Source organism: Oncorhynchus gorbuscha, linkage group LG19, assembly GCF_021184085.1.
Source record: "Oncorhynchus gorbuscha isolate QuinsamMale2020 ecotype Even-year linkage group LG19, OgorEven_v1.0, whole genome shotgun sequence".
NCBI classification, from domain to species: domain Eukaryota; kingdom Metazoa; phylum Chordata; class Actinopteri; order Salmoniformes; family Salmonidae; genus Oncorhynchus; species Oncorhynchus gorbuscha.
Genome location: NC_060191.1, coordinates 12,811,589 through 12,837,965, shown reverse-complemented (window position 1 = coordinate 12,837,965; position 26,377 = coordinate 12,811,589). Strand labels below are relative to the sequence as shown.

At 43.5% G+C, this 26,377-nt stretch overlaps 1 protein-coding gene across 2 annotated transcripts in view; it reads right to left on the bottom strand.

Annotated features, from left to right (window-relative positions):
• Positions 1-26,377, bottom strand: part of LOC124006039 (t-SNARE domain-containing protein 1-like) — a 174,900-nt gene that overhangs the window by 86,271 nt on the left and 62,252 nt on the right. For both annotated transcript variants that reach the window (XM_046315699.1, XM_046315698.1), the window contains exons 5-10: positions 23,009-23,099; positions 22,810-22,884; positions 22,563-22,619; positions 18,208-18,375; positions 8,519-8,591; positions 997-1,079 (exon numbers count right to left, since the gene is read on the bottom strand). In XM_046315699.1, the coding sequence (XP_046171655.1) occupies positions 997-1,079; positions 8,519-8,591; positions 18,208-18,375; positions 22,563-22,619; positions 22,810-22,884; positions 23,009-23,099 (547 nt within the window). The remainder of the gene's footprint in view (positions 1-996; positions 1,080-8,518; positions 8,592-18,207; positions 18,376-22,562; positions 22,620-22,809; positions 22,885-23,008; positions 23,100-26,377) is intronic.

Here is a 26,377-nt window from a genome sequence, read left to right as displayed (position 1 = left end):
AAGAAACAGTTGTTTTTGGAATTGGAGTTCAGTGTTGGTATATCTGTTTGATTTTCCTATTAGACTCCAGGCTACCGTTTTACTGTTTCAATCAATCCAATTAATTTAGCTAACGGCAAAAGCTAATCAAATATGACATGAAAATGTGATCTTTATTGTTATTTCCCACATAATCGTAATGAACGCAATAAAGTAGTAATGAAATAGCAAACCCTGTTATTTGAAATCATGTTTGTCCTACTGATTCTGTATCAGCATGACACCTGAAAATCTCTAATAAAATGTAATGTCAGTACCAGTAATACACAGACATGACAATATACAGGAACTGCATTTAGTTGACATAAACGCCTGCCCGCACACCCGCCTGCAAGTACACAGACACACACACAGACATACACAGACACATACACAGACACACACACAGACACACACACAGACACACACACACCTGCCTGCAAGTACATACACGCACATACACAGACACACACACACCAGCCTGCAAGTACATACACCCCACCTCTTTAAGGAATACCTAGGATAGAATAAGTAATCCCTCTCACCCCCCCCCCTTTAAGATTTAGATGCACTATTGTAAAGTGACTGTTCCACTGGATGTCATAAGGTGAATGCACCAATTTGTAAGTCGCTCTGGATAAGAGCGTCTGCTAAATGACTTAAATGTAAATGTGATACACGCACATACACAGACACACACACACCCGCCTGCAAGTACATACACGCACATACACAGACACACACACACCCGCCTGCAAGTACATACACGCACATACACAGACACACACACACCCGCCTGCAAGTACATACACGCACATACACAGACACACACACCCGCCTGCAAATACATACACGCACATACACAGACACACACACACCCGCCTGCAAGTACATACACGTACATACACAGACACACACACATATGCACACACACACACATTACTGAACCTGCACAATGAAACGAGGACTCTACTGCACCTGGTGATGGCTGGCCTTTGCTAGCTCCTGATTGGCTGACTCCACATTGGATGTGGTGGTCTGAATGTAGTCCTCAATGCTATCTGAAGAGACATAAAAGCATGGTCAATATAATGATTATACTTTATAGCAACATAGATATATTCTATAGCAACACAGTACAACATGTCCCCCAGTTTAGGACATTTTCTTACCAGGTTGAAGCACACTAGGTACTCTTTCATTCTATAGCTTCTATGGCTTTGACCGGGAGTCCCATGAGGCGGTGTACAATTGGCCCAGCATCGTCCGGGTTAGGGGAAGGTTTGGCTGGCCGGGATGTCTTGTACCATCGCGGTCTAGTGACTCCTTATGGCGGACCGGGTGCGTGCACGCTGACTTCGGTGTCCAGTTGTACAGTGTTTCCTCTGACACATTGGTGCGGCTGGCTTCCGGGTTAAATGAGCAGTGTGTCAAGAAGCTCTGCGGCTTGGCAGGGTTGTGTTGACTCCCATTTCTGAGTGTCAAGATTAGGTTCCGAAAAGAATTGACTCCTAAGATTCAGTATTTTTGGAATGGAGGAGACTGATTAGTTGCCGTACTTCCGAGAACACTTGCATCTTTAAAAAATAAAATAATTTTTTATTTTTATTTTTTATTTGACCCCTTTTTTCTCCCCAATTACGTGGTATCCAATTGGTAGTTACAGTCTTGTCTCATCACTGCAACTCCCGTACGGACTTGGGAGAGGCGAAGGTCGAGAGCCACGCGTCCTCCGAAACACAACCCAATGCACATTTAACCTGGAAGCCAGCCACACCAATGTGTCGGAGGAAACACCGTACACCTGGCGACCTGGTCAGCGTGCACTGCGCCCGGCCCGCCACAGGAGTCGCTAGTGCGTGATGAGACAATGATAACCCTGCCAGCCAACCCCTCCCTAACCCGGACGACGTTGGGCCAATTGTGCGCAGCCCCATGGGCCTCCTGGTCGCAGCCGGCCCCGACAGAGCCTGGGCTCGAAACCAGAATCTCTTGTGGCACAGCTAACACTGCGATGCAGTGCCTAAGAACCCTGGGCCACCCGGGAGGCCCCACACTTGCATCTTTAATAGTGTGCGAGCGAGGGATGGAGAGAGAGGGGAGGGGTACAGTATAGGTTGGTCGGCCATCAGGCAGACAGAGTCAGAACCGTGCACTAGGCCTATCTATCGGCAATCAAAAGCTGTATCTCACAACAGAATGCTGTATCTCACAATTTCTTGGCTTGCAAGAATGAATAGGCTAAGATATTGAGATGAGCGAGATACAACACTTGGCTCTCACACAGTCACACACAGTATCCGCGCATGTGCACAGGTTCACTTCATACTGTTCAACATGTACAGTTACAGTTATTTAATTTCCTAGAGAGGCTCAATGTGGGGTATCTTCTGCTCATCTCCTGTCTCTCCATTCGCTGGTCCTTGTATCTTTGGCCTGCGTCGACTGAGCTGTGTGTGTGTGCGTGCGTGAGTGCATGCTGTTTTCTGTGTGATTGTGCTTGTACGACACATTCACACTTTGAATGGGTGAACTGGGTACACACCGTTCCTTTGCACACACATTGGTAGCCTTGAAAGGTTTGATCTTACTCAGAAAGTGCATCACCTGCTGTTGTAAACACACAGTGTCAGAGGGAGGAAGGTGGAAGTGGAGGGAAAGAGAGAGAGAAAGAAAATGTTCTATTTGATAAGCCCTCATAATATCTCATCGCTCCGATTGAGCTGCTCGTATGATGTCACGATCAACTTCATTGAGTGCACTCTCCATGGTCGTGAAGCTTCAAAATCTTAGAACAAAGCACAACTGTGTTTATAGATAGACCAACTCAGGTGGATTTCTCTCCTTATTTACATAATCACTGGCACAGGATCATTAATAAACTGGAAAAGGATGCACACACATTCTCTGTCACCACACTGTAAATAACGTCACGTTTGATCGAAGATGTAGCATATTGAGTTTTGATGGTGCACAACATTCTAATTGAATATCTATGTTTAATTACTTCCTCATTGGCTGTCACCACAGTGACGGCTTGAGAATAAACTGAGAACGGAGCTTTCAAAAGTCATACTCCGTCATACATTTCATGACGATGTCAACCAATTATTAGTATTTGAATAATCCAAATGACTTGTCTTTTTTCAATGCACACCATAGTAACTATAGTTACTGTAGCCAGTGAGAACTAATTCAAACCTAAATCCAATTATTTTCCCTATTATAAACAAATGTTTGGTTCACTGCCCATCAATGCAGTGCCCAACCTCAAGCATGCAGGACACAAATTAATCTCTCTCTCTCTCTCTCTCTCTCTCTCTCTCTCTCTCTCTCTCTCTCTCTCTCTCTCTCTCTCTCTCTCTCTCTCTCTCTCTCTCTCTCTCTCTCTCTCTCTCTCTCTCTATGAGTAAGGAGGAGGTCAGCAGGATGACTCACTTCTGAGGGGAGTGAAAAGAATAGAGCCAAAATGTCCAATAGCAGGGGATGGAGTTGAGAGAGCAGCAAACTGGACAACCATGACCGCTGACGTGAAGCTTGTTGGCAGTGCAAGATATTATTGGGTTCTGTATGGCTGACTGTGAATAGATATGAGTGTATGTGGGTGTGTGTGTGTGAGAGAGAGAGAGAGAGAGAGAGAGAGAGAGAGAGAGAGAGAGAGAGAGAGAGAGCGATAGAGAGAGAGAGAGAGTCACCATGGCCATTATAGCTTGTGTACATCAATTTGCATGTCAATCACATCAAATGAGTTTGGAGGAAATTAAATATTGATGCATTTCACATGTACTCTATCAATCAATATGTGAACATTGGACACGCAGATACAGATGATGATTCTTAATCTGATCACCCTGTTGCAAGTGTAATGCATTGGAGGTTGATATTGGAGAATGCATTGGAGCTTCTGAAGTTTGTAATTTCCACATGGAAATTTCATAGTTGATTTTCCATTAAGGAAAAAAATATATATTATAATCACCATAATAATTCACATTTCCTCTTGCTATAGGGTTATTTTCCTGCTGTATAGCAAACTGGCTCAAATTAATATCCTACATCTGTAGTACATGGATTATTTGCACAAAGAATCATAACCCAGATAGTATGCTAATACAAGGAGCCAATTGAGCCGCCTTGGAGACAAGAAAACACATACAAATGTATCACTCCATCTCCTGCACACACACACACACACACACACGCACACGCACACGCACACGCACACGCACACGCACACGCACACACACACACACACACACACACACACACACACACACACACACACACACACACACACACACACACACACACACACACACACCTCCGTAAGCCTTTTCTTCCCTCACACCATGCTCCACTAATTATGTCTTTGATATGCAAGCCATTTCTAGGTAGAAAAACATCACATCAACAGGGAAAAGCGTGTCAAACATGTTTACAACTCATTTTCTACAACACCACATTCTCAATGTATTTGGGTAAGGACATGTAAGTAAATGTCACTGAATCAAGACATAATAACATTTTATCTGAAAACCACTGTATTCTTCTGGTTCCTCCCAAAGACCACAAGATTGAACACATGCTGTACTATAACCACAATGAGCATAACACAATACTTAGACAGTAAAATAGATGAGTGCACCACTTTACCTTTGAATGACCCAAGTTCACTCGTCCAGCCTCTCTATCTCTCTCTCTGTCTCTCTCTCTCTGTATCTCTCTGTCTCTTTTGTTGCTGTTGATTCCATCAGTTCTGGCACAGCGTGACCTGTGTTTTTGTTGAGTGTGTCACCACACGGAAGCAGAGGCTTTGTCACAGAGAAGCTACTTTCAATTCCACACCCTCAAAAAAGCACTAATCCAAACTTCCTGGGTTTGTTGATTTCTCAATTTACCCCTCTACCGCTCCCCCGCTGCTCTTCTGGACACCTCCACATGCCTCAGCCCCCCTAAAGCCCCATCAGCTTATTCAGACCCAGCTTTTATTATACACATAAAAATACAAATCTCACCATGTGCACAGCAGCTACAGAAAAGCAAAAAAAGGCAATTTAGCTGATTCTATTTCAAGGTTGAATGGGAGAGAGAAACATTATGTCTGTGGTCCATAATGGATGTGAAAAAGACTAAGAGCAGTAGAGTAGTACAGCTCTCAGGTACTTGGACATAGCACCTTCACTCTGTATACTGGTAAGCTGAACACCCTCTCACAGTTACCACCTACACCATCTCTTAAAGCTATCATGTTCATCGTTACACACTCTAGCACTTTCCCACCACATCAATGTTCCACTTCCCTCTGTATCCACAGTCTCAATGTATCCACAGTCTCAATGTATCCACAGTCTTAATATATCCACATTCTTAATGTATCCACAGTCTCAATGTATCCACAGTCTCAATGTATCCAGACTCAATGTATCTAGACTCTCATTGTATCCACAGTCTCAATGTATCCACAGTCTCAATGTAACCAGTCTCAATGTATCTAGACTCTCAGTGTATCCACAGTCTCAATATATCCACAGGCTCAATGTATCCACAGTCTCAATGTATCCACAGTCTCAATGTATCCACAGTCTTAATGTATCCAGACTCAATGTATCTAGACTCTCACTGTATCCACAGTCTCAATGTATCTAGACTCTCAGTGTATCCACTGTCTCAATATATCCACAGTCTCAATGTATCCACAGTCTCAATGTATCCACAGTCTCAATATATCCACAGTCTCAATGTATCCACAGTATCAATGTATCCACAGTCTCAATATATCCACAGTCTCAATGTATCCACTGTCTCAATATATCCACAGTCTCAATGTATCCACAGTCTCAATGTATCCACAGTCTCAATATATCCACAGTCTTAATGTATCCACAGTCTCAATATATCCACAGTCTCAATGTATCCACAGTCTTAATATATCCACATTCTTAATGTATCCACAGTCTCAATGTATCCACAGTCTCAATGTATCCAGACTCAATGTATCTAGACTCTCATTGTATCCACAGTCTCAATGTATCCACAGTCTCAATGTAACCAGTCTCTCAAGTGTATCCACAGTCTCAATATATCCACAGGCTCAATATCCACAGTCTCAATGTATCCACAGTCTCAATGTATCAGTCTTAATGTATCCAGTCTCAGACTCTCACTGTATCCACAGTCTCAATGTATCTCAGTGTATCCACTGTCTCAATATATCCACAGTCTCAATGTATCCACAGTCTCAATGTATCCACAGTCTCAATATATCCACAGTCTCAATGTATCCACAGTCTCAATATATCCACAGTCTCAATATATCCACAGTCTCAATATATCCACAGTCTCAATGTATCCACAGTCTCAATATATCCACAGTCTCAATGTATCCACAGTCTCAATGTATCCACAGTCTCAATATATCCACAGTCTCAATGTATCCACAGTCTCAATATATCCACAGTCTCAATGTATCCACAGTCTCAATATATCCACAGTCTCAATGTATCCACAGTCTCAATATATCCACAGTCTCAATGTATCCACAGTCTCAATATATCCACAGTCTCAATGTATCCACAGTCTCAATATATCCACAGTCTCAATGTATCCACAGTCTCAATGTATCCACTGTCTCAATGTATCCACTGTCTCAATATATCCACAGTCTCAATGTATCCACAGTCTCAATATATCCACAGTCTCAATGTATCCACAGTCTCAATATATCCACAGTCTCAATATATCCACAGTCTCAATGTATCCACAGTCTCAATATATCCACAGTCTCAATGTATCCACAGTCTCAATGTATCCACAGTCTCAATATATCCACAGTCTCAATGTATCCACAGTCTCAATATATCCACAGTCTCAATGTATCCACAGTCTCAATATATCCACAGTCTCAATGTATCCACAGTCTCAATATATCCACAGTCTCAATGTATCCACAGTCTCAATATATCCACAGTTTCAATGTTTCCACAGTCTCAATGCAATGTATCCATGATGTATATCCTCATAATCATACTAAAATATATCCTCCCTACATCCTCACATGAAGGACGACTACAGAAATTGAAGAGACATAAATCTAATGAGATTGTAATGGCATTTTACTAGTGTATTCAATTTCATCAACAATTGACATTTAACTTCTTAGAACTTGCCACTATTTATTTCCCCTTATTTTCCCTGTGCTCTGCATGTGAGAGAAATGAGAAGGGACACTGTATTTGAAAAGAGAGATTTCCTCCTGCGTGTTCACCTCAGAAAACCCTCTCTCTAAAGGCCAAACAACAAACAAGTCTTATTTCTGTCCTAACGCACATAGTCAGCACCATCCGGAACTTATCTAGGAAACAAAAGTGCCATTTGTTTAAATATTCCCTTCCATAAGGCTGAACATTATTCACTCTAAATGTTAAGTACCCTAATTATGGATAGAATCTGGGATAAATGGTGTATTGCTCTCCAGTTCCTCTGTGTTTATCGCTCGTTGTCTGTTGCCTGCTCTCTTGTAGCATTGCGTCTGTGAGAGTTGGAAACTTGGCATGAGTCTAAAGTATAATTCAAATCAAATTAAATTGTATTTGTCACATGTGCTGAATACAACAAGTGCAGACTTTATAGTGAAATGCATACTTAAAAAGTAAGAACATTTGAAAATAGATCAAAAGAAAAGGTCATCGTACTCTAGATGGATTAAAACAGCCATGCTCAGGGCAACTCTCCCACACAATGGACCAATTAGAATAGAAGAAGAAGAATTTTCCTTCGTTTATGAGATCTCAACCTCGGACACACATGCACACACAGAAAAGGTACACACACATACCAGAGACACATGTACAGCAGAATTTGGTTTGGCACACACACTGATATGCACAGGTATGATCAGTCATGCTGCTTCCTTTATGCATCCCTTGTTCCTCTTTCTCTCTCTTCCATCCAGTCTGCTGCAGCATCTGTACACACCTCCACTCTCCTGTCCTCCTTTCTCATGTTTTTCTCTTTCGGTGACTAGCGTTCCATATCATCCCCCCTGTCTCCAGTTCATCTCTCTGCAGTGTGATGGTGGTGTTGTTGTATCTCTCTGTCTGTCTGTGCGTTGAACCACACTTTGCCTCTCTCTGCCAAGTCTAGATCAGCGCTGGGTTGAAGGACTTGTTTATCAATAACAGAAGACTGGGACATGCTGTCCTGTCCCCTAACCATTGTTGTTTTTGTAACCCACCTGTCTCTCAAGCAAACCTTTACTACGTGTTACGGTTCAAAAGTTTGTTTGATGGGAGTCCTGAGGTGATTCATTAAGTCTGCCAGCTCATGACGAAAGAGATGCTGTAATGTTGGTCAAAATATCAAAGGGTTTACAAAGACACAGAGAGTAAAAGACAGACAGAGTAATATGCAGCCATGGATGACTGCACACAGGAGCTCAGGCAATCCTAAATACACACACGCGTACACACAAACACACATACACACACACGTGATGTCTCACCTATGGCATCTCCCTGCTCGTGCACCATACTGGCCAGATCTCGCATGATTTGGCTGACATCCAACATGTCCCTCTGTAAAGGAAACAGACAACGAAGGGTTAAATAAATACATTCTGCTATAGAGGTCGTGGGCCAGCCGCATTCCCGGGCTTTCTTCTTCTATAGTCCCGATGGATTCCCAGAAAATAGACAGGGATATGTAAGTCAAAAAATGTAACAATTTCACGAAATATCTCGAAACTACTCTCTGAGAAGTCAACGGCTCAATTTCAGCCGTTTTAAAAAATCTAAATATCAAATCATTTCTGGGAAACAATTAATAAGTACTGTCATTGTCTTCAATGAAAATGGTCAAAAAGAATCAAAAATAGCTTCGTAGCAAGAAGCATTTAGCATTACCAGGCAGGCCAAAACTCCACAAATGCAAAATGAGCTTAAATTTCAAGCTGTCAAACAGCTCTTACACTAAAAGGGTATTATCGTTATTTTCACAATTTCACAGTATTATTCCAACCTCATAGTGTGGGAATATTTATAAAACACAGCTAATCTAGTTTTTGACTGCACTGCCTCTTTAAAATCCACCACGCTAAGCCCATTAAAAACTAAATGTACATTTGTGTTTCATATGAAACTATTTCAATGTGTATGGACACAGTAATTGATAGTGTTGTTCACTTCTGTTTTCGTTTCAGTCAGTGTGCAGTCTGGCCACTGCAGAGAGAGAGAGAGAATTACCACACTGGGTGACCTGCACTTTTTTCCCTCCTCGCCAGTTTCCTGGCTTTGAATCGGTTCACTGTGTATCAGCTCAAAGCAATATGAAGGCGTATAAAACCTCTGTCTATCTCCCTCTCACAGGTCCCCCTTTCCTCCATTATAGCACCATGCAATCACAGCTGCGTTTGTATAGCCTCACCCACTGGGCCATCCATCACAGGTGTCTGATATTGCTGTGGAAACTGGCAGCAGCCATCCTGGCTCTTGGCAAACACCATCTGGTTGAATCCAAAATGGCCTCTGGCAAAACCTCATGACGCTAAAGACTTTCTTGCTGCTTTCGTTTGGGCAACCCTCTCCATCACACAGGAATAGAATAACAACACATTTATTTTACCTGGCAAAGCCGTTGCTGCCAATCTCAACTCAGTTCATTACAATGACAGAATGCTATGACAAAGTCATGAGTGAGAGTGTGAGCAGAAGAGAGAGAGAGAGAGAGAGAGAGAGAGAGAGAGAGAGAGAGAGAGAGAGAGAGAGAGAGAGAGAGAGAGAGAGAGAGAGAGAGAGAGAGAGAGAGAGAGAGAGAGAGAGAGAGAGAGAGAGAGAGAGCGAGAGAGAGAGAGAGAGAGAGAGAGAGAGAGAGAGAGAGAGAGAGAGAGAGAGAGAGAGAGAGAGAGAGACTAGCCTCACTAGCCTCAGCCCTCACCTAAAACTTAAAAACAACTAACAAAACCTCATCCAGGGACATCACTATTTCACTGAGATTACGGTTGGTTTGGAGATGCTGATTGCTGTTGGAGACAGAGTGGTCGTTCCACCAATTCTGTGCCTTTTAAGAAGTGTAACTTTGCCAAAAAAAATGTTTGATTTCACCTAATTTTAACATTCTGTCATAAAGAGCACATTTCCAACTTCATAAAAAAGGTAAAAGAGGTAAAAGATTAAAATGACTATAGTAAGTCCTGATTCAGTGCCAAATAAAGTAACAGGGTTGACCGTAACAGGGTTGACGATTTAATTTTAAATCAGCCATGAATCCATGATAGGGAGAACGGAAGCTGGTTGTGTGCAACAAGGAGTGGCAATTTAATGCAAGTTTTACAACAACAAAAAAGGTAATTGCTAAAACATTTCTATCCTGCCTATCTACTTCTAGCCTGCCTATTTTTTCAAATCCCTTCCGCCCTGGGGGTAGAGTGGGAGTGGACAGGCTTAGGGCCAGATGTGTGCCCTTTTCCATATTTTATAGGGTTATATTAAGCTCATGGCCACTCTTCCACCATTAGGCTCCCAGCGCCTGGTTCACTCGGTTTTAAACAGGAGGTCCTCAGTCTACCCACACACCCACAACCACACCCACACCCACACCCACACCCACACCCACACCCACCCTACCAACCATACATAATGTCCCACACCCACACCCACACCCACACCCACACCCACACCCACACCCACCCCACCAACCATACACAATGTCCCACAGAGAGGGTTGACCCATGCTGGGATGGGGACAGGCTATACTCCATATGCTCTGGGGCACTTCATGTACACTTTGAATTAATTATCAACAGACAAAATAACAATGACCTCAAAAGACAACCAGAGTCCTTTGAAATACAAATGTTGGGAAAAGGTTTTAAGGTATTAAGAACTGGAATCCCACTCTTACCTAAGTCTATTCATAGTTGTCCTACCCTGATCTGTTTCACCTGTCCTCGTGCTTGTCTCTACCTCCCTCCAGGTGTCACCCATCTTCCCAATTATCCCCTGTGTATTTATACCTGTGTTCTCTGTTTGTCTGTTGCCAGTTCATTTTGGTTCGTCAAGCTTACCAGCGGTTTTCCCTCTGTTCCTGTCTCGCTTCTGTTCCTGTTTTCTTGTTTTTCCCGGTTTGGAACTTTTCTACCCATCGTCCTGTACCTTTGTCCCACAACTCTGGGTTACCAACCGCTGCCTGACCTGATCCTGAGCCTGCCTGCAGTCCTGTACCTTTGTCCCACAACTCTGGGTTACCAACCGCTGCCTGACCTGATCCTGGACCTGCCCGCAGCCCTGTACCTTTGCCACACTGCTCTGGATTATCGACGCCCTGCCTGTCTTGACCTGTTGTTTGCCTGCCCCTGATGCTGTAATAAACATTTACTTCAACATAGTCTTCATTTGGGTCTTACCTGAAACGTGATAGTAGTCTTGCTAGCAATTCAGCTCCTCTTTCATAAATCATGGTGGTGAAGAAATGTCCCATGTCAGTTTGTCTATAGTATGCAGTGGTGTAAAAATACTTGCAAGTTCAACTTAAGTAGTTTTTGGGGGTGTATGTACTTTACTGTTTATATTTTAGAATACTTTTACTTCACTACAATACTAAAGAAAGAAACATTTGAAATTTGAATTGATGATTTATGATTTATACTTTTACTTTTGATACTTAAGTATATTTAAAACCACATGCTTTTATACGCTTACTGAAGTATTTTACTGGGTGACTTTTACTTGAGTATTTTTTTCTCTTAAGGTATATTTACTTTTAGTCAAGTATGACAACTGGGTCATTTCTCCACCAATGCGAGTATGTCAAAGTCACGGGGAGTCAGTTGTTTGACTCTTCATGTCAATACCACATATGTTATGGTGTTTCTGTGATGCAACAGACAGTCGACAAACAGAGCTCTTGTAAGAGGCAGAGGGGCCTGTATTTGTTTCATGTGAAATAAATGTCAGACAGATGCAGACATCAGTTCCATCTGACACAGAGGCCACCGTAACAACACCAGACACACAATTAAACTGCACGCTGAGATAAAGGAGACAAAAACAAGCGGCTGATTGACAGGTCCACCGGTCGCCACCGTTGTTCCATTCCTCATGTTCCTGAGGTCTAACAAGAGTCTGGGTCTGGATGACACCGCCAGAAATGAGATCTGACGATTGGCTGATATGAGCATTGCCATGAGAGATTGCAGGTTGAGTTGATTCCAAAGGCTTAGAGATGAAGACAAGACCAGGCGATTGGCTGATAGTGCTTTAGTGCACACTAAGTAAGGAGGAAGTGGAAGAATAGGACTGTATTCTCCTCTGTAGAAAGCTGATTTACCCTGTGGGATCCATCCCAGTCATGGCTCATGTATAATATGTTAAAACGTGAGGATCAAGATCACAACAGAAAGGAAATTGTTTGCCCATTATGTTTTTGAACTTTTCAGAGGACACTTTTTAGAGACTTTTTTTGAGCTGGTTTGAGAGGGCAGTCCTTGTCGTGCTGAGAAGAGGGACATACGAAGCCACTGAGGAGACAACAAATGCATGGTCCCAAACAATGACTCTGTTTTTAAACGGGACCAGCAATACTCTAGAGGAGCATGAATATGCTGGAATTGAAGTTCCTGTGAGAGTTAGAGTTGACCAGGTGTAGAGATCACCTCTGGTGTCTGCGGAGTGGAAGGAACTCAACTGTGGGTTAGTGAAGCAAATAATACCCTCCTCCTTCAGGTAAATGATAGCAGCACCAGAAATAGCACCTCATTGGGTATGCAGCTCAGCCACGACCAACGAACACAGCCACACGGCTCAAAGCACTGATGGGTGGCTGGCATGGGCACCGCCCCCCGAGGAGGAGTCTGGGAGATTCAGGGCTCGCTCCGTCACCCTCCAACAGGTGAGCCACCCACCTGTCCTTTGTGTACCAGCATACCTGTCAACCAGACTGGAACAGAGGGGAGGAGAAAGAGAATGAGGAGAGAGAGAGAGAGAGAGAGAGAGAGAGAGAGAGAGAGAGAGAGAGAGAGAGAGAGAGAGAGAGAGAGAGAGAGAGAGAGAGAGAGAGACAGAGACAGAGACAGAGACAGACACAGAGGTGAAGGAAATTGAAATAGCTCTCTGGGAATTTTCTATAAAACGGATACTTTTTGTCTGAACACAGATGGGGTAGTGCTATGTACGTATGTTGATTCTCAGGTGCAGACAAACACTGGTTGAAGAAATGGACCATTACTGCCCTGCCATGTCTGTTCTCATCCTGGCACCTTGAGATGATGTTGTATTCACCCTGCACAGTCACATTACTCATCATCTGCTGTCAACACTCGTCATTTTCTCCTCTCTTCTTGCCGCTGCACGCTCACTAATTTTCTCATTTTGAAAGGACGGCTACTTCTCTTCTTTGAAAGCTCAGCGCCAGTCCATTTTCTGCTATGACTTTCAATCAGGCAGTCAATTTGAATAAAACGCATAAAACATGATTGATGTGTCACGCCCTGATCTGTTTCACCTGTCCTTGTGATTGTCTCACCCCCTCCAGGTGTCGCTTATTATCCCCTCTGTATTCATCCCTGTGTTTCTTATCTCTCTGTGCCAGTTTATTTTGCCAACTCAACCAGCATTTTTCCTAGCTCCTTTTTTCCAGATTCTCTGTTTATTCCTAGCCCTCCTGGTTTTGACCCTTGCCTGTCCTGACGCCGAACCCGCCTGCCTGACCACTCTGCCTGTTCTAAACTCGAGTCTGCCTATCCCCTTGTACTGTTTGGATTCGGACCTGATCACTGAACTCTTGCCTGTCCTGACCTCGAGCCTGCCTATCGCCTGGTATTGTTTGGACTCTGACCTGGTTTATGAACTCTCGCCTGTCCCAGACCTGCCTTCTGCCTACCCCTTTTGTTATAATAAATATCGGAGCTCAATCATCTGCCTCGTGTCTGCATTTGGGTCTCGCCTTGTGCCTTTATATGATGGATCGTGGCCTTTCTCCCTGTCATTATCAATAGTTGAAAAGGAATGTTCCGTAGACTAGATACAAAGGCACTTTACTGTAGCTGTCATCATCATAACATGAAAGTACCTTGAAATCACCAACCCCTTATGACAAGGCATTACAACACTGAACATCATGTAAATCCATTCTACAACCATCTAGATATCTGGCGGATGAAAGTGTGAACCAACAGACCTCTCTCTCTCTTTCCTCCACCCTCCCCTTCTCTCCCTCCTTTTCTCCCTCCTTTTCTCCCTCCTTTTCTCCCTCCCTCCCTCTCTGATAAATGTGTTAAGTACTGATTGAAAATTCTCTCCATATCTAACCACCTCAGCCCAAAGGCATCGGGCAACCGGACACAGTGTGACTGCCACAGCAGAGAAACTGTTAAGCAGATTTACGTGCACACTTACTGGTGAAAAGAAGAGGGAAAACGATGACATTTTCCCACATGCACTGTCTTTCAAGGGGCTGAAGCATGAGATGTGTCTTTTTTGCCCTTGCTGAATAAACGGTTTAGAATGTAAAATCAAATGTTGCCTTTCCTTCAGCTGTCCAAAGACCTATTTTGTTTGTGTGTCTCCATGATGAGGAGGAAACTGTATGTCGTTGTGATTTCTTCCTCCACAATACGGTCAATTTTAGGGAGGTGTGTAATTTCATATGCATAGCCTTTTAAGGTGAGGTTACCCGTCCAAAATTGTAATCAATAATGTAATTTATGGATTACCCAAACTCAGTAACCTAATCTGATTATTCTCTGTTACATTAGAAGAAGACAAAAATATCCATCAGACACATTTGTTGTGTCATCATAGTGGTGTCTGACTTGTGGTCAGACTCGCTCATGTGGAACAAACTTTAACTTGCGCCTTTTTTCAATGCTGAATTGAATGTCATTGAGACAACAGAAAGGTGTCATAACATATTTTTTCACAAAGATCCTTTCTGAATTTAAAAGTAATCCAAGATGTAATCATCTAGTATTTCAAAAGTATCTGTAATCCGAGTACAATATTTTTTATGGCAACGTGACTGATTACAGTTAGTTTTTTGTAATCAGATCACATGCAACTGATTGCATATAATCATCTGGGGATCCTGCAACATCCATGGAAGTCCCACATATTCCTATAGGTCTGTGCTATGCAGACCATTGATGTTGCAGTTCGTTCCTACACATACTGCAAAATCATGTGCAAGATTTAAATCAATCTGTTTTTTGTTTTTTTGACCACACCTGAGAGCTGCATCTAGCGCATGCTATCTTTGTGCGCTGCATGTAGGGGGCGCTACCTACCTCCAAGGGCAGAGCATCAGATTCACTGTCCTGTGGATGCATTGGTAGGAGAGACACGCTTTGCTGTTTTTTTACCTCTTCACAGGGCCAGGTGTTGTATTCAGATTCCCCTTGAAAGCTGTCCTCTGCTTTGCCCTGAGCTTTTTTATGAATTCGTTTTGATGAAATGATCTTCGTTGAAGACGATCACGGTGTGTGTGAGGGGCAGCTGGGAGCTGGCAGTATAGATGGTAGAGGCAGAATAAACATCTGCCACCTAAGCCTGATACTACCTTATAGTCTATCTTCTGTCTCTCTCTCTCTCTGAGCATTTATAATAATATCATGGTAGTCAAGGACGATAGGCCTGAATTGAATTACCCATCCCAGAAGAATGTTAAACATAGAATGACTGGAACAGTGTTAAAGCCTCTCATGCCACAGTAATCTAACTGCACCTGCAAAGAACATCACACTGCCTGCTTGCTCTTCTTGATTCGTCTCATGCCGAATCTTGAACCCAGGACCTCTGCCTTGCTAGCACGCGTGACAGCCCTCCTAAAGAGTCTTACCAGTCGGCGCCACGCAAAAAGCTAGCTATTATCTGGCGCAAGTGGGGACACTTCAGGCTGAGGAGTAAGTTTCACACATCCCCATGTGCTACACATGGGTACATCCAATATGGTTATTATTTTTCTATGGTGTCAAACTCCTCCTGACTGATCCCAGTGTCGGTGTGTAATATGTAGAGTATCCGTAGTGTAGGTAGCCGACAGTCAGTAGGAGAGAACCACTGTAACCTCCCATGTTCCCCATCGGTCCCTGTTTGAAAACTGCTGCAGTCTTTATCTTCCATTCACAGCGAGAACGCCTTGCCTGAGTGCACACACACACACACACACACACACACACACACACACACACACACACACACACACACACACACACACACACACACACACACACACACACACACACACACACACACACACACACACACACACACACACACACACACACACACACACACATGATGGAAAACTACCCCAGGCAACAGATCAACGTGTTTTTTTCTCAGAGGGGAAGTGCTGATAGTGTTTTCCTTGGATAACAGCAGACAGAAACTGATCTTAAGGTCCTCAGGGAGATGGATGGAGAGAGAGGAGAGAGAGTGAAAGAGGAGAGAATGAAAGAGGAGAGAGAGAGAGAGAGAGAGAGAGAGAGAGAGAGAGAGAGAGAGAGAGAGAGAGAGAGAGAGAGGGGCTTTGGAGAGATGGGGGTGGGGGTTATGGACAGGGAAAAGCCCATTGTCAGATATTATTAGGCTCACCAAGGTACACCATGAGGCCCCTCAGCACCTGCCAGGGAAGTCACTCTGACATTTATCTGTGTGGGTATGACTAAAGCAGAGGCCAGACAACCCTGTCTGGGCTACCAATCAAATTAATCTCTCCATCTCAGTGCCTTTCTGAACAACCAATTATCATGACTACTGCCATCTCAGACTTCTCCACACAAATGAAGCTGTAAGTGGTGTCTGAGGCTCATTCAGTAGTTTGGTGCTTTTGTACCACTCAGTGAGGACAGATTGATGCTGCTACTTTTCCAGTCTTGTTCGGAAAAGGCTCATGCGATGTGGCTAGATGAGGTGATTCTGAACATTTATGTTAAAACCTCTGAAAGGTCTGACTGACTACAGATACACACAACTTCCCCCCAAAATATTGTTATTAGTCTCCAAGTCTTTTCACACATTGCAGTGGATTGTAAACTCCCTTCAAAGCTGGAATGGGCTGTATCAGTATTTCTAAAGCATGCTGTGTGAAATTCTGGTCTCCTTTCTTGAATGTTGTCCATATGTTATCGCAACACTTAATCAAGTTGATTAAAGCAATTACAGTGTTTCTTTTTCTTCTCCCAAGTCTTCTCCACAGAGTACACCAAATACACAGAGGGACCCATAGGATGAACCTACGGTCAGGAGATGCTGATAACGAGTATCTGAAACCTCTTTGAAATGAGACCCATTCAAGTCACCCACAGCAGAGTAATCCTGTCGTTTAGAGTTCACATCTATCTGGTTTCACATCTGTCTCAGACACCGGCGGATGAGAGGGAAACAGCTGTTTGGGTGGAATCAGACCTGGGCTGCATCCTAAATGCTACCCTATCCCCTATTTAGGTTGCTACTTTTGACCAGAGTCCTATGGGTTTGTTGTGCATTAAATGTGGAATAGGGTGCCATTTGGGACGTTACCCTGGAGTTACCTGATGTGATGCTTTGTATTTCAAAATGAGCCGTGAAAGGAAGTCTGGTGAACATTGTGATTCCAACCACACTTAGGTAAGAGAACAAACAAGCCCGTAAAGGCGCCTAGGTAATTGGGTAGCGTTTCATATGCAGAAGAGATGGTGAAAACGGCTTCAGTACTGAGACATAATACTAATAGGTTGCCCAGATGGGAGGTGGAGTCTGGGATTGGCTGAGTGTTTATTTACTAAAGTAGTGTGTTTTTATTGACCTCTCTGAAGACAATAGAGTTGGGGCAATGCACTCTCTGGCAACTTTGTAAACGACAAGCTTTATCAGAATATTTGTTTGTATTTTAGTTAGTTTTTTCAGAGTGTTTCTCTCTCTCTCCATGCAATCTACGGATACTCTGGGCACTTTTGGCTGAAAAGTGTTGTAATCAACTAAAGACACGGCTACCAGATAAAAGCTGATGCTAGATAGATGCACTTACTGCCCTTACTACTGGCAAATAGATTACATAAACGTTGAACACCGCATAATTTAGATAGCAAACCATTCATTTGAAAGCCATGGTGCCATTGGAAAGTAGAAGGTTTTTGCCCGTTTCTCCTCAGGAACACTGAGACTTTAAGGCAGGGTGTTGTAAACTAAGGTAGAGCACGTGGATGTCTGAGCTCCATACCTCAATCAGCAGCAGGGCCTCTTCTCTCTGGCGAAGGGCCTCCACGTCTTCCTCACTGATCTCTGAGAGGAACGCTTGCTCCTGTCCATCCCCCCCGGAGCTCTCTGCTGCACCGCCAAACAGGGGACCCCCCTCCTCACACAGCTCTGCAAACGGAGTCTGGGGACTCTGTGCTCACACGCACACACACACACACCCACACACACACACACACACACACACACACACACACACACACACACACACACACACACACACACACACACACACACACACACACACACACACACACACACACACACACACACGCACACACGCACGCACGCACGCACGCACGCACACGCACGCACGTACGCACGCACGCACACGCACACTCAAGTACAGACAGACAAACAAACATGCAAGCAAGAGAACATTATAATTAGATTTGTTTTGAGAATAACAACGTACATTGCTTCTGTCTTGCACCTCTTTCTCCCTGACTCCACTAATGGCCTAGGCCAGACAGTGTGATTCACAGCACAGGGCTAACCCCTGGCTGACTCATGGTCGTCTGTGCTTGCCATGATCTGAGTCACAGTACCTGAGTCAACAGGAGAGGCCAGACAGTGTGATTCACAGCACAGGGCTAACCCCTGGCTGACTCATGGTCGTCTGTGCTTGCCATGATCTGAGTCACAGTACCTGAGTCAACAGGAGAGGCCAGACAGTGTGATTCACAGCACAGGGCTAACCCCTGGCTGACTCATGGACATCTGTGCTTGCCATGATCTGAGTCACAGTACCTGAGTCAACAGGAGAGGCCAGACAGTGTGATTCACAGCACAGGGCTAACCCCTGGCTGACTCATGGTCATCTGTGCTTGCCATGATCTGAGTCACAGTACCTGAGTCAACAGGAGAGGCCAGACAGTGTGATTCACAGCACAGGGCTAACCCCTGGCTGACTCATGGTCGTCTGTGCTTGCCATGATCTGAGTCACAGTACCTGAGTCAACAGGAGAGGCCAGACAGTGTGATTCACAGCACAGGGCTAACCCCTGGCTGACTCATGGTCGTCTGTGCTTGCCATGATCTGAGTCACAGTACCTGAGTCAACAGGAGAGGCCAGACAGTGTGATTCACAGCACAGGGCTAACCCCTGGCTGACTCATGGTCGTCTGTGCTTGCCATGATCTGAGTCACAGTACCTGAGTCAACAGGAGAGGCCAGACAGTGTGATTCACAGCACAGGGCTAACCCCTGGCTGACTCATGGTCATCTGTGCTTGCCATGATCTGAGTCACAGTACCTGAGTCAACAGGAGAGGCCAGACAGTGTGATTCACAGCACAGGGCTAACCCCTGGCTGACTCATGGTCGTCTGTGCTTGCCATGATCTGAGTCACAGTACCTGAGTCAACAGGAGAGGCCAGACAGTGTGATTCACAGCACAGGGCTAACCCCTGGCTGACTCATGGTCGTCTGTGCTTGCCATGATCTGAGTCACAGTACCTGAGTCAACAGGAGAGGCCAGACAGTGGGGGAAAACATCCTGCGTCCCCGGAATACAATTTCACGTCAACACAACTAGAACGTTTTACACTTTAAATATATCACTCTAGACAGCTGCCACCCCGTCTTCACACTGTTTACCCAAGTTCAATCAAAAAGGACTAGGACGCCTTTCTTCTCTGTGCAGGCAGTTTACTGAGCTCGCACTCCTTTCAGCATGCTCAATGGAAACGTGGGAGTCGGTCACCGAAAGAGGCCCACATTGATCTGCTAATTTTGACCCCTAATTGCATATGTATGACATTCATAAAACCCTGAGGTGGCTTTTGTTTTTCCTGCCCACAGTGTGACTCATCCAATCATCCTGTCGTTCCTCTCTTACTGTGGGCAGCTTCTTCAGTACGGAGGTGGGAGGGGCTAGAGGAGGGCCATTGTCTTTGGTCTGCCCACTCAATGTGAACCACACAGCCTATCTGCTCTGCCTTCTGTGCTGTTCTTGCTTTTTGTTGTCAGTGAATATGCACCATCTGCTACAGTAGTGTTACTGACATGCGAGGTATAGGTCTCTTGGCCGGGCGATACTAAATTACAGACCAACTGCTTTTCCCTAAAACTGCAGAAATTTAGTGATGTGTGAAGAAATCTTCCTTGTTCACATTTATGAAAAAAGGAATAACTTTCGCGGTTCATTGAAGTTTCTTTCTTCACTGAAGGTAATCACTGTTACGTAACCTGTCCTGATATCTGTAGTCTGAGACGTTTTCCTCTTGAGCCAGCATAATGAAAAGACCTTGATGAAATTGATTCAGCAGAAAATAAGCCTTAATAGATAAGCCTCTGGTGTCCTGGTGCTGTAGGGTTCAGGGGTGTGTAAAGAGAACCTTGATACTAGTGTCTTCAGTGGGGCTTTATACCTGAGTTTGTGTATTCTCCAGCGGGTCATTTGAGTTCAGTATGATTTCAAATGAGAACTCTTTCAGGGAAAGTTAGGGATAATGTGAAATATGTTTCAATAACATCAACATAAGTTATAGATTTTTGCATTGATTTTCAGGCCGCGCTCTAACTTGACATGATCGTACTGATATTATTCCAGGACATTACAGTGAAACCATGAGGAAGTTTAAAAGGTGAAATGAAGATCAAGCAATGACAGCCTAGCTAGCAGCATGAACAGCTAAATGAGACATCACTGTAAAACATATCTGGTTGTTTTTACAGTAACTTATTGGCAGTGAGTTACCTGTAAGTTAATGTAAAAAAAAAGGTTCTGTATGTACTTTACAGCAATGGACTGTTAAACATTTATTCTGAATTTACGGTAATATATTGTACCTTTTTTTTACAGTAACTTACAGGTAACTGGATGCCAGTGTCACATACAACACAGTAACACTACACAGTGCATCATAAAGGATGTCTGAGTTTCTCATTAGCTTTATTGAGTGCTTTTGATAAGGATCAGTGCAGTTTTCAGTGTTGTTATTGCCGGTGTGATGTATGAATAAATTCAATCATGATTTAATTGTATTGTGAAGAGGTAAAAAAAATAATAATAATCTCATAGAAATGTGACACCTTCAAAATGATTCACTGTTCATTCATCTCTGACTTACAACAAATGACTTTGGTGTATTGTTGTTTTAGTTGTCTCCTCTCCTGTCCCCAAAGGTGTTCTAAGAAGGCTATATATCATGTAATCATTTGTACTGGATGTCTCCACGGGAGACAAAATACTCCTTAGATTTGGGAAAAGAATGACGGATTACACAGAAGAGAGAGAGAGAGAGAGAGAGAGGTCTCCAGGCACAAATGCTTTCTGGTGTATCAAAATGATACCTGTTATCTGACCTCAAGACAGTTATTATATGGTATAGCCCATGACTATATGTTTAATCATAATGTAGACATACTAATTGTCATGATTTTCCACTGTATGTGAGTGAGTCCGTCTATTTCTGTGATGTCTGATGGAATATAGACCAGTAATCTGAAAGTGATAGTTACCAATGAAAGCGTAAAAAAGGTGGATAGATAGAATCGTCACACGGTATCAGAGTCCTTCTCTTCCTTTGTTTTACCTCAAGTTATTTTTATCTAGTTCTTCTAGGCTATACTGTCTGTGGCTCATATTCAAAAACCAATCTATCTGTTGTCTCCTCTCTCTCTCTCTCTCTCTCTCTCTCTCTCTCTCTCTCTCTCTCTCTCTCTCTCTCTCTCTCGGTCTTTCTCTCTCTTCCTAACTTTCACCTGCCTCTCTTCCTCAGTGAAAAAAAAGCAGGCTCATCCTATCACAGATCTCTTATCATCCCACCTCCTCCCCTGAAGGGATGGGAAGATCTGTGTTGATGCAGCCGGGACAACTATGTCCTGCGGAATGTACATATACTGCAGCTCAAACCCATAATGTGTCTCTCCCTTTTGAACTTTTGAACTGACATAAAAATACAGATCATTTGTTGAAAGACAGTAGCAGTACTGAAGGGACTTGGATGTATGGCTAATAAATTGTCTGGGAGTGGAGAGAAGAGAGTGAGAGAAAACAGAAAGAAAAGGGAAGAGAAGAGAGGGGGAGAGAACAGAGAGAAGAGCGAAGAGAAGGGAGGGGGAGAGAACTGAGAGAAGAGCGAAGAGAAGGGAGGGGGAGAGAACTGAGAGAAGAGCGGAGAGAAGGGAGGGGGAGAGAACTGAGAGAAGAGCGAAGAGAAGAGAGTAGACACTAGACAAAGCTTCAAAGAACCTCTCATGAGAAGGCAATCAAACAAGGAGAGCCAAGCTTATTATCTTTGTCTCTAATGAGCGTTGTCACCTTCACAATGGAACAAAGGACAGTACAGACTGATACACTGTGCATCAAATTCACCTGCTTCATTTCTGTCTGTGCCGGGGGTAGCAAGGCCCTCGAACGGTCTGCAATTTTCTGAAGAGACACAAGAAGAGAGAGAGCACAAGAGCATGAGAGAAGCATTTAGTTCATATTGTACAACATACTGTATATTGCAGCCGGGTTGCAAATCAACTCTTTCTGTTTCATGTCACAAGGTCACCATTCTCTAGAGAACAACACCCCACCAAACGGATGAGATGACATGAGGCAATGCAAAGGGAACCTTTTGCAGATCTCCATAGCGTTGAACCGACTCTGAGAGTCCTGTCTTCAGTCTAGTCAGATGAAGATGATCTTGCTGTGAAAACAAGGAAAATAAGATTGAAGATTAATGACAATTATCTTAATTTATGTCTCTGCTTCTGTGTATTTAATTAGATACAAAGTCTGGAAAAATAGATGAAAAAAACAAGATTTTTAACCCGTGTAGAGCCAGTGATGATGTCAGAGAGTTGTTTGATGAGTTGACTGGTGCTGGTGATGACATTGTTGGTTTGCTGCTGTGTAGAATGTCTGGAATTGAAGAGAAAGAGAGCCAGAGAGAATGACATAAATACATAGAGAAAGAAAGAAAAATAGTGAGATAGAGAAGGAGAGAGTGAAAGAGAGAGAAAGAGACACACATAGTCTTTAGTCTCTAAGGTGGTATGAGTGGGGTTATTCTCAGGGTCGTGAACTCTGGAGGAAGTGGCAGGACATGGTAGCTTTTATCCCCTGCCGCTGGATTCTGGAACGAACAGTGTGCATTCTGGGCTGGCCAGGGCGACCTCTCAGAGTTCCATGGGAGAGATAAGTTCAACCAATTAAGTGAATCAATATTAACGACAGTCTGACAGAGCAGACGTAGGGCTAGGCCCTATCCAGTGGCACAGTGAGGGGCGCTGGGTGTTCTTTCTCTGCCAGGGATGAACAAATAGGAGCCACCCAGGCTTTCACCATAAAAAAACACAGAAACTTACAAACTACAGTGCTGCCCAGTGTTGGGAGGATGGAGGTGCACTCATTAGGCTATAGCTTTAAGCAAAGGACAATATGGATTTTTATGTTGAACGAATGAACCCCAATTATTGTCTACAAACATATTTATTATCAAATAGTGGCAAACGTGTGGATGGCGATTCAATTGATAAGTATAATTTTAGACAATTCAACTTACAGTCTGTCACTCATGGCTCAATTGGCCAAACAGTACATTGTGAAGACAACACAAAAAGATACATGCCTTCAGTAAGTTTACTGATTTCAGACACTCTTGTAATTGTGGAAATCATATTCAAATCTCTGATAGACAATATAGTCACATTTGCATGCTCAAAAACATTTTCTTGCACTAATATCAGTCCTGACTGCCTGTACCGTTTCACATTTCTTTTCAATGTCTCCTCCCACACACTCATTTACTGAAGCATCTCTGGGTCCTTCCATGAGAGTAGTGCCTTTTGCTTACCTTTGATGTTATCAGTCGAAATTGTGCACCAATATTGTATTTTAAACGCATGTTATATTACATAAAATGTCCTTTAATATAGACCACATGAAAAATGCAATACACTTCTTCTAGGAAGATTGCAAGCCACTTAACCCCCCAAATAATCTCAAAATGTTCACCATCATTGTAAAGACCTAGTTATTTTGCTGCTTTGATGAAGTCATTTCTGAAGATGATTATTTATTTCATGTGATTAGTGTCCCTCATTTTATGGTCAACCCTGTTACATGAACTGAACTCTCATTTTATGGTCAGCCCTGTTACCTGAACTGAACTCTCATTTTAAGGTCAACCCTGTTACATGAACTGAACTCTCATTTTAAGGTTGACCCTGTTACATGGACTGAACTCTCATTTTATGGTCAGCCCTGTTACCTGAACTGAACTCTCATTTTATGGTCAACCCTGTTACATGGACTGAACTCTCATTTTATGGTCAACCCTGTTACATGGACTGAACTCTAATTTTATGGTCAACCCTGTTACATGAACTGAACTCTCATTTTATGGTCAACCCTGTTAAATGGACTGAACTCTCATTTTAAGGTCAACCCTGTTAAATGGACTGAACTCTCATTTTAATATGGTGAAACTATTCCTTTTTAATGTTTTTCTTTTAAAGAAACAATAAACAAATCATAGACTATAAGCAAGTGAGCTTGTTCTGCTCTTTTTGGCCATTTTCTGGTGTTTTATGGTGCAAAACTGAGCATAACACATCATCCCTGCTACCTATAGATAAGCAGGACAGAAATGTTTTACCAACTACCTTTTTGTTTGTGAAACTTGCATTAAATTGCCACTCCTTGTTGCACACAACCAGCTTCCGTTCTCCCGATCATAAGGGAATTCGTGGCGGATTTAAGATGAAATCGTCAACCCTGTTATGGTCAACCCTGTTACGGTCAACCCTTTTACCGTCAATCCTGTTATGGTCAACCCTGTTACGGTCAACCCTTTTACCGTCAACCCTGTTATGGTCAACCCTGTTACGGTCAACCCTGTTACGGTCAACCCTGTTATGGTCAACCCTGTTACGGTCAACCATTTTACCGTCAACCCTGTTATGGTCAACCCTGTTATGGTCAACTCTGTTATGGTCAACCCTGTTATGGTCAACCCTGTTACGGTCAACCCTGTTACGGTCAACCCTGTTACGGTCAACCCTGTTACGGTCAACCCTTTTACCGTCAACCCTGTTATGGTCAACCCTGTTACCGTCAACCCTGTTACCGTCAACCCTTTTACCGTCAACCCTGTTACTTTATTTGGCTGTGGATTGGCACTTACTATTTTTTTTAATTTTACCTCTTGTTTTTATGAAGTTGGACCAAGTTACTCTTCTTAAAAGGCACAGAATTGGTGGAACGACCACTCTGTCTCCAACAGCAATCAGCATCGCCAAACCAACCGTAATAGTGATGTCTCTGGATGAGGTTTTGTTAGTTGTTTTTAAGTGTAGGTGAGGGCTGAGGCTAGTGATATTGTGTTGGGGCAATATGGAGGATGAAACTGAACTGGTTGAAAATAAACTGTGTCTGTGAGCTCATATGACCTTAGAAATAAGCAGTCTGTCTCAACAGAACCCTGCTGGCTCTCTCGCTCTCTCTCTCTCTCTCTCTCTCTCTCTCTCGCTCTCTCTCTCTCTCGCTCTCTCTCTCTCTCTCTCTCTCGCTCTCTCTCTCTCTCTCTCTCTCTCTCTCTCTCTCTCTCTCTCGCTCTCTCGCTCTCTCTCTCTCTCTCTCTCTCTCTCTCTCTCTCTCTCTCTCTCTCTCTCTCTCTCTCTCTCTCTCTCTCTCTCTCTCTCTCTCTCTCTCTCTCTGTCTCTCTCTCTCTCTCTCTCTCGCTCTCTCGCTCTCTCTCTCTCTCTCTCTCTCTCTCTCTCTCTCTCTCTCTCTCTCGCTCTCTCTCTCTCTCTCTCTCTCTCTCTCTCTCTCTCTCTCTCTCTCTCTCTCTCTCTCTCTCTCTCTCTCTCTCTCTCTCTCTCTCTCTCTGTCTCTCTGGAAGGCTAAGGAGAAAGTCATTGGAGGTGACTGATTGCAATTCACATGATATTTTTCCATACTTTTCTGCTGCTGAGCCCCTACTCTTGAGATCTTTGTGGGGGCGCCAGTGACTAACAGATCTCGATAGCTTTGTAATGTGATATGTCAGAAGAGTGTGAGAGGGTCCTCTAGAGTGGGTGATGTGAACCGAGAGTTTGGCACAACACACTGCTCGGTACAGTGGCATAAACCTACACAGATGATCCATAGCAACTAACTCTCTAGAACAGGTGCAAACTGACTCATAGATGATCCAC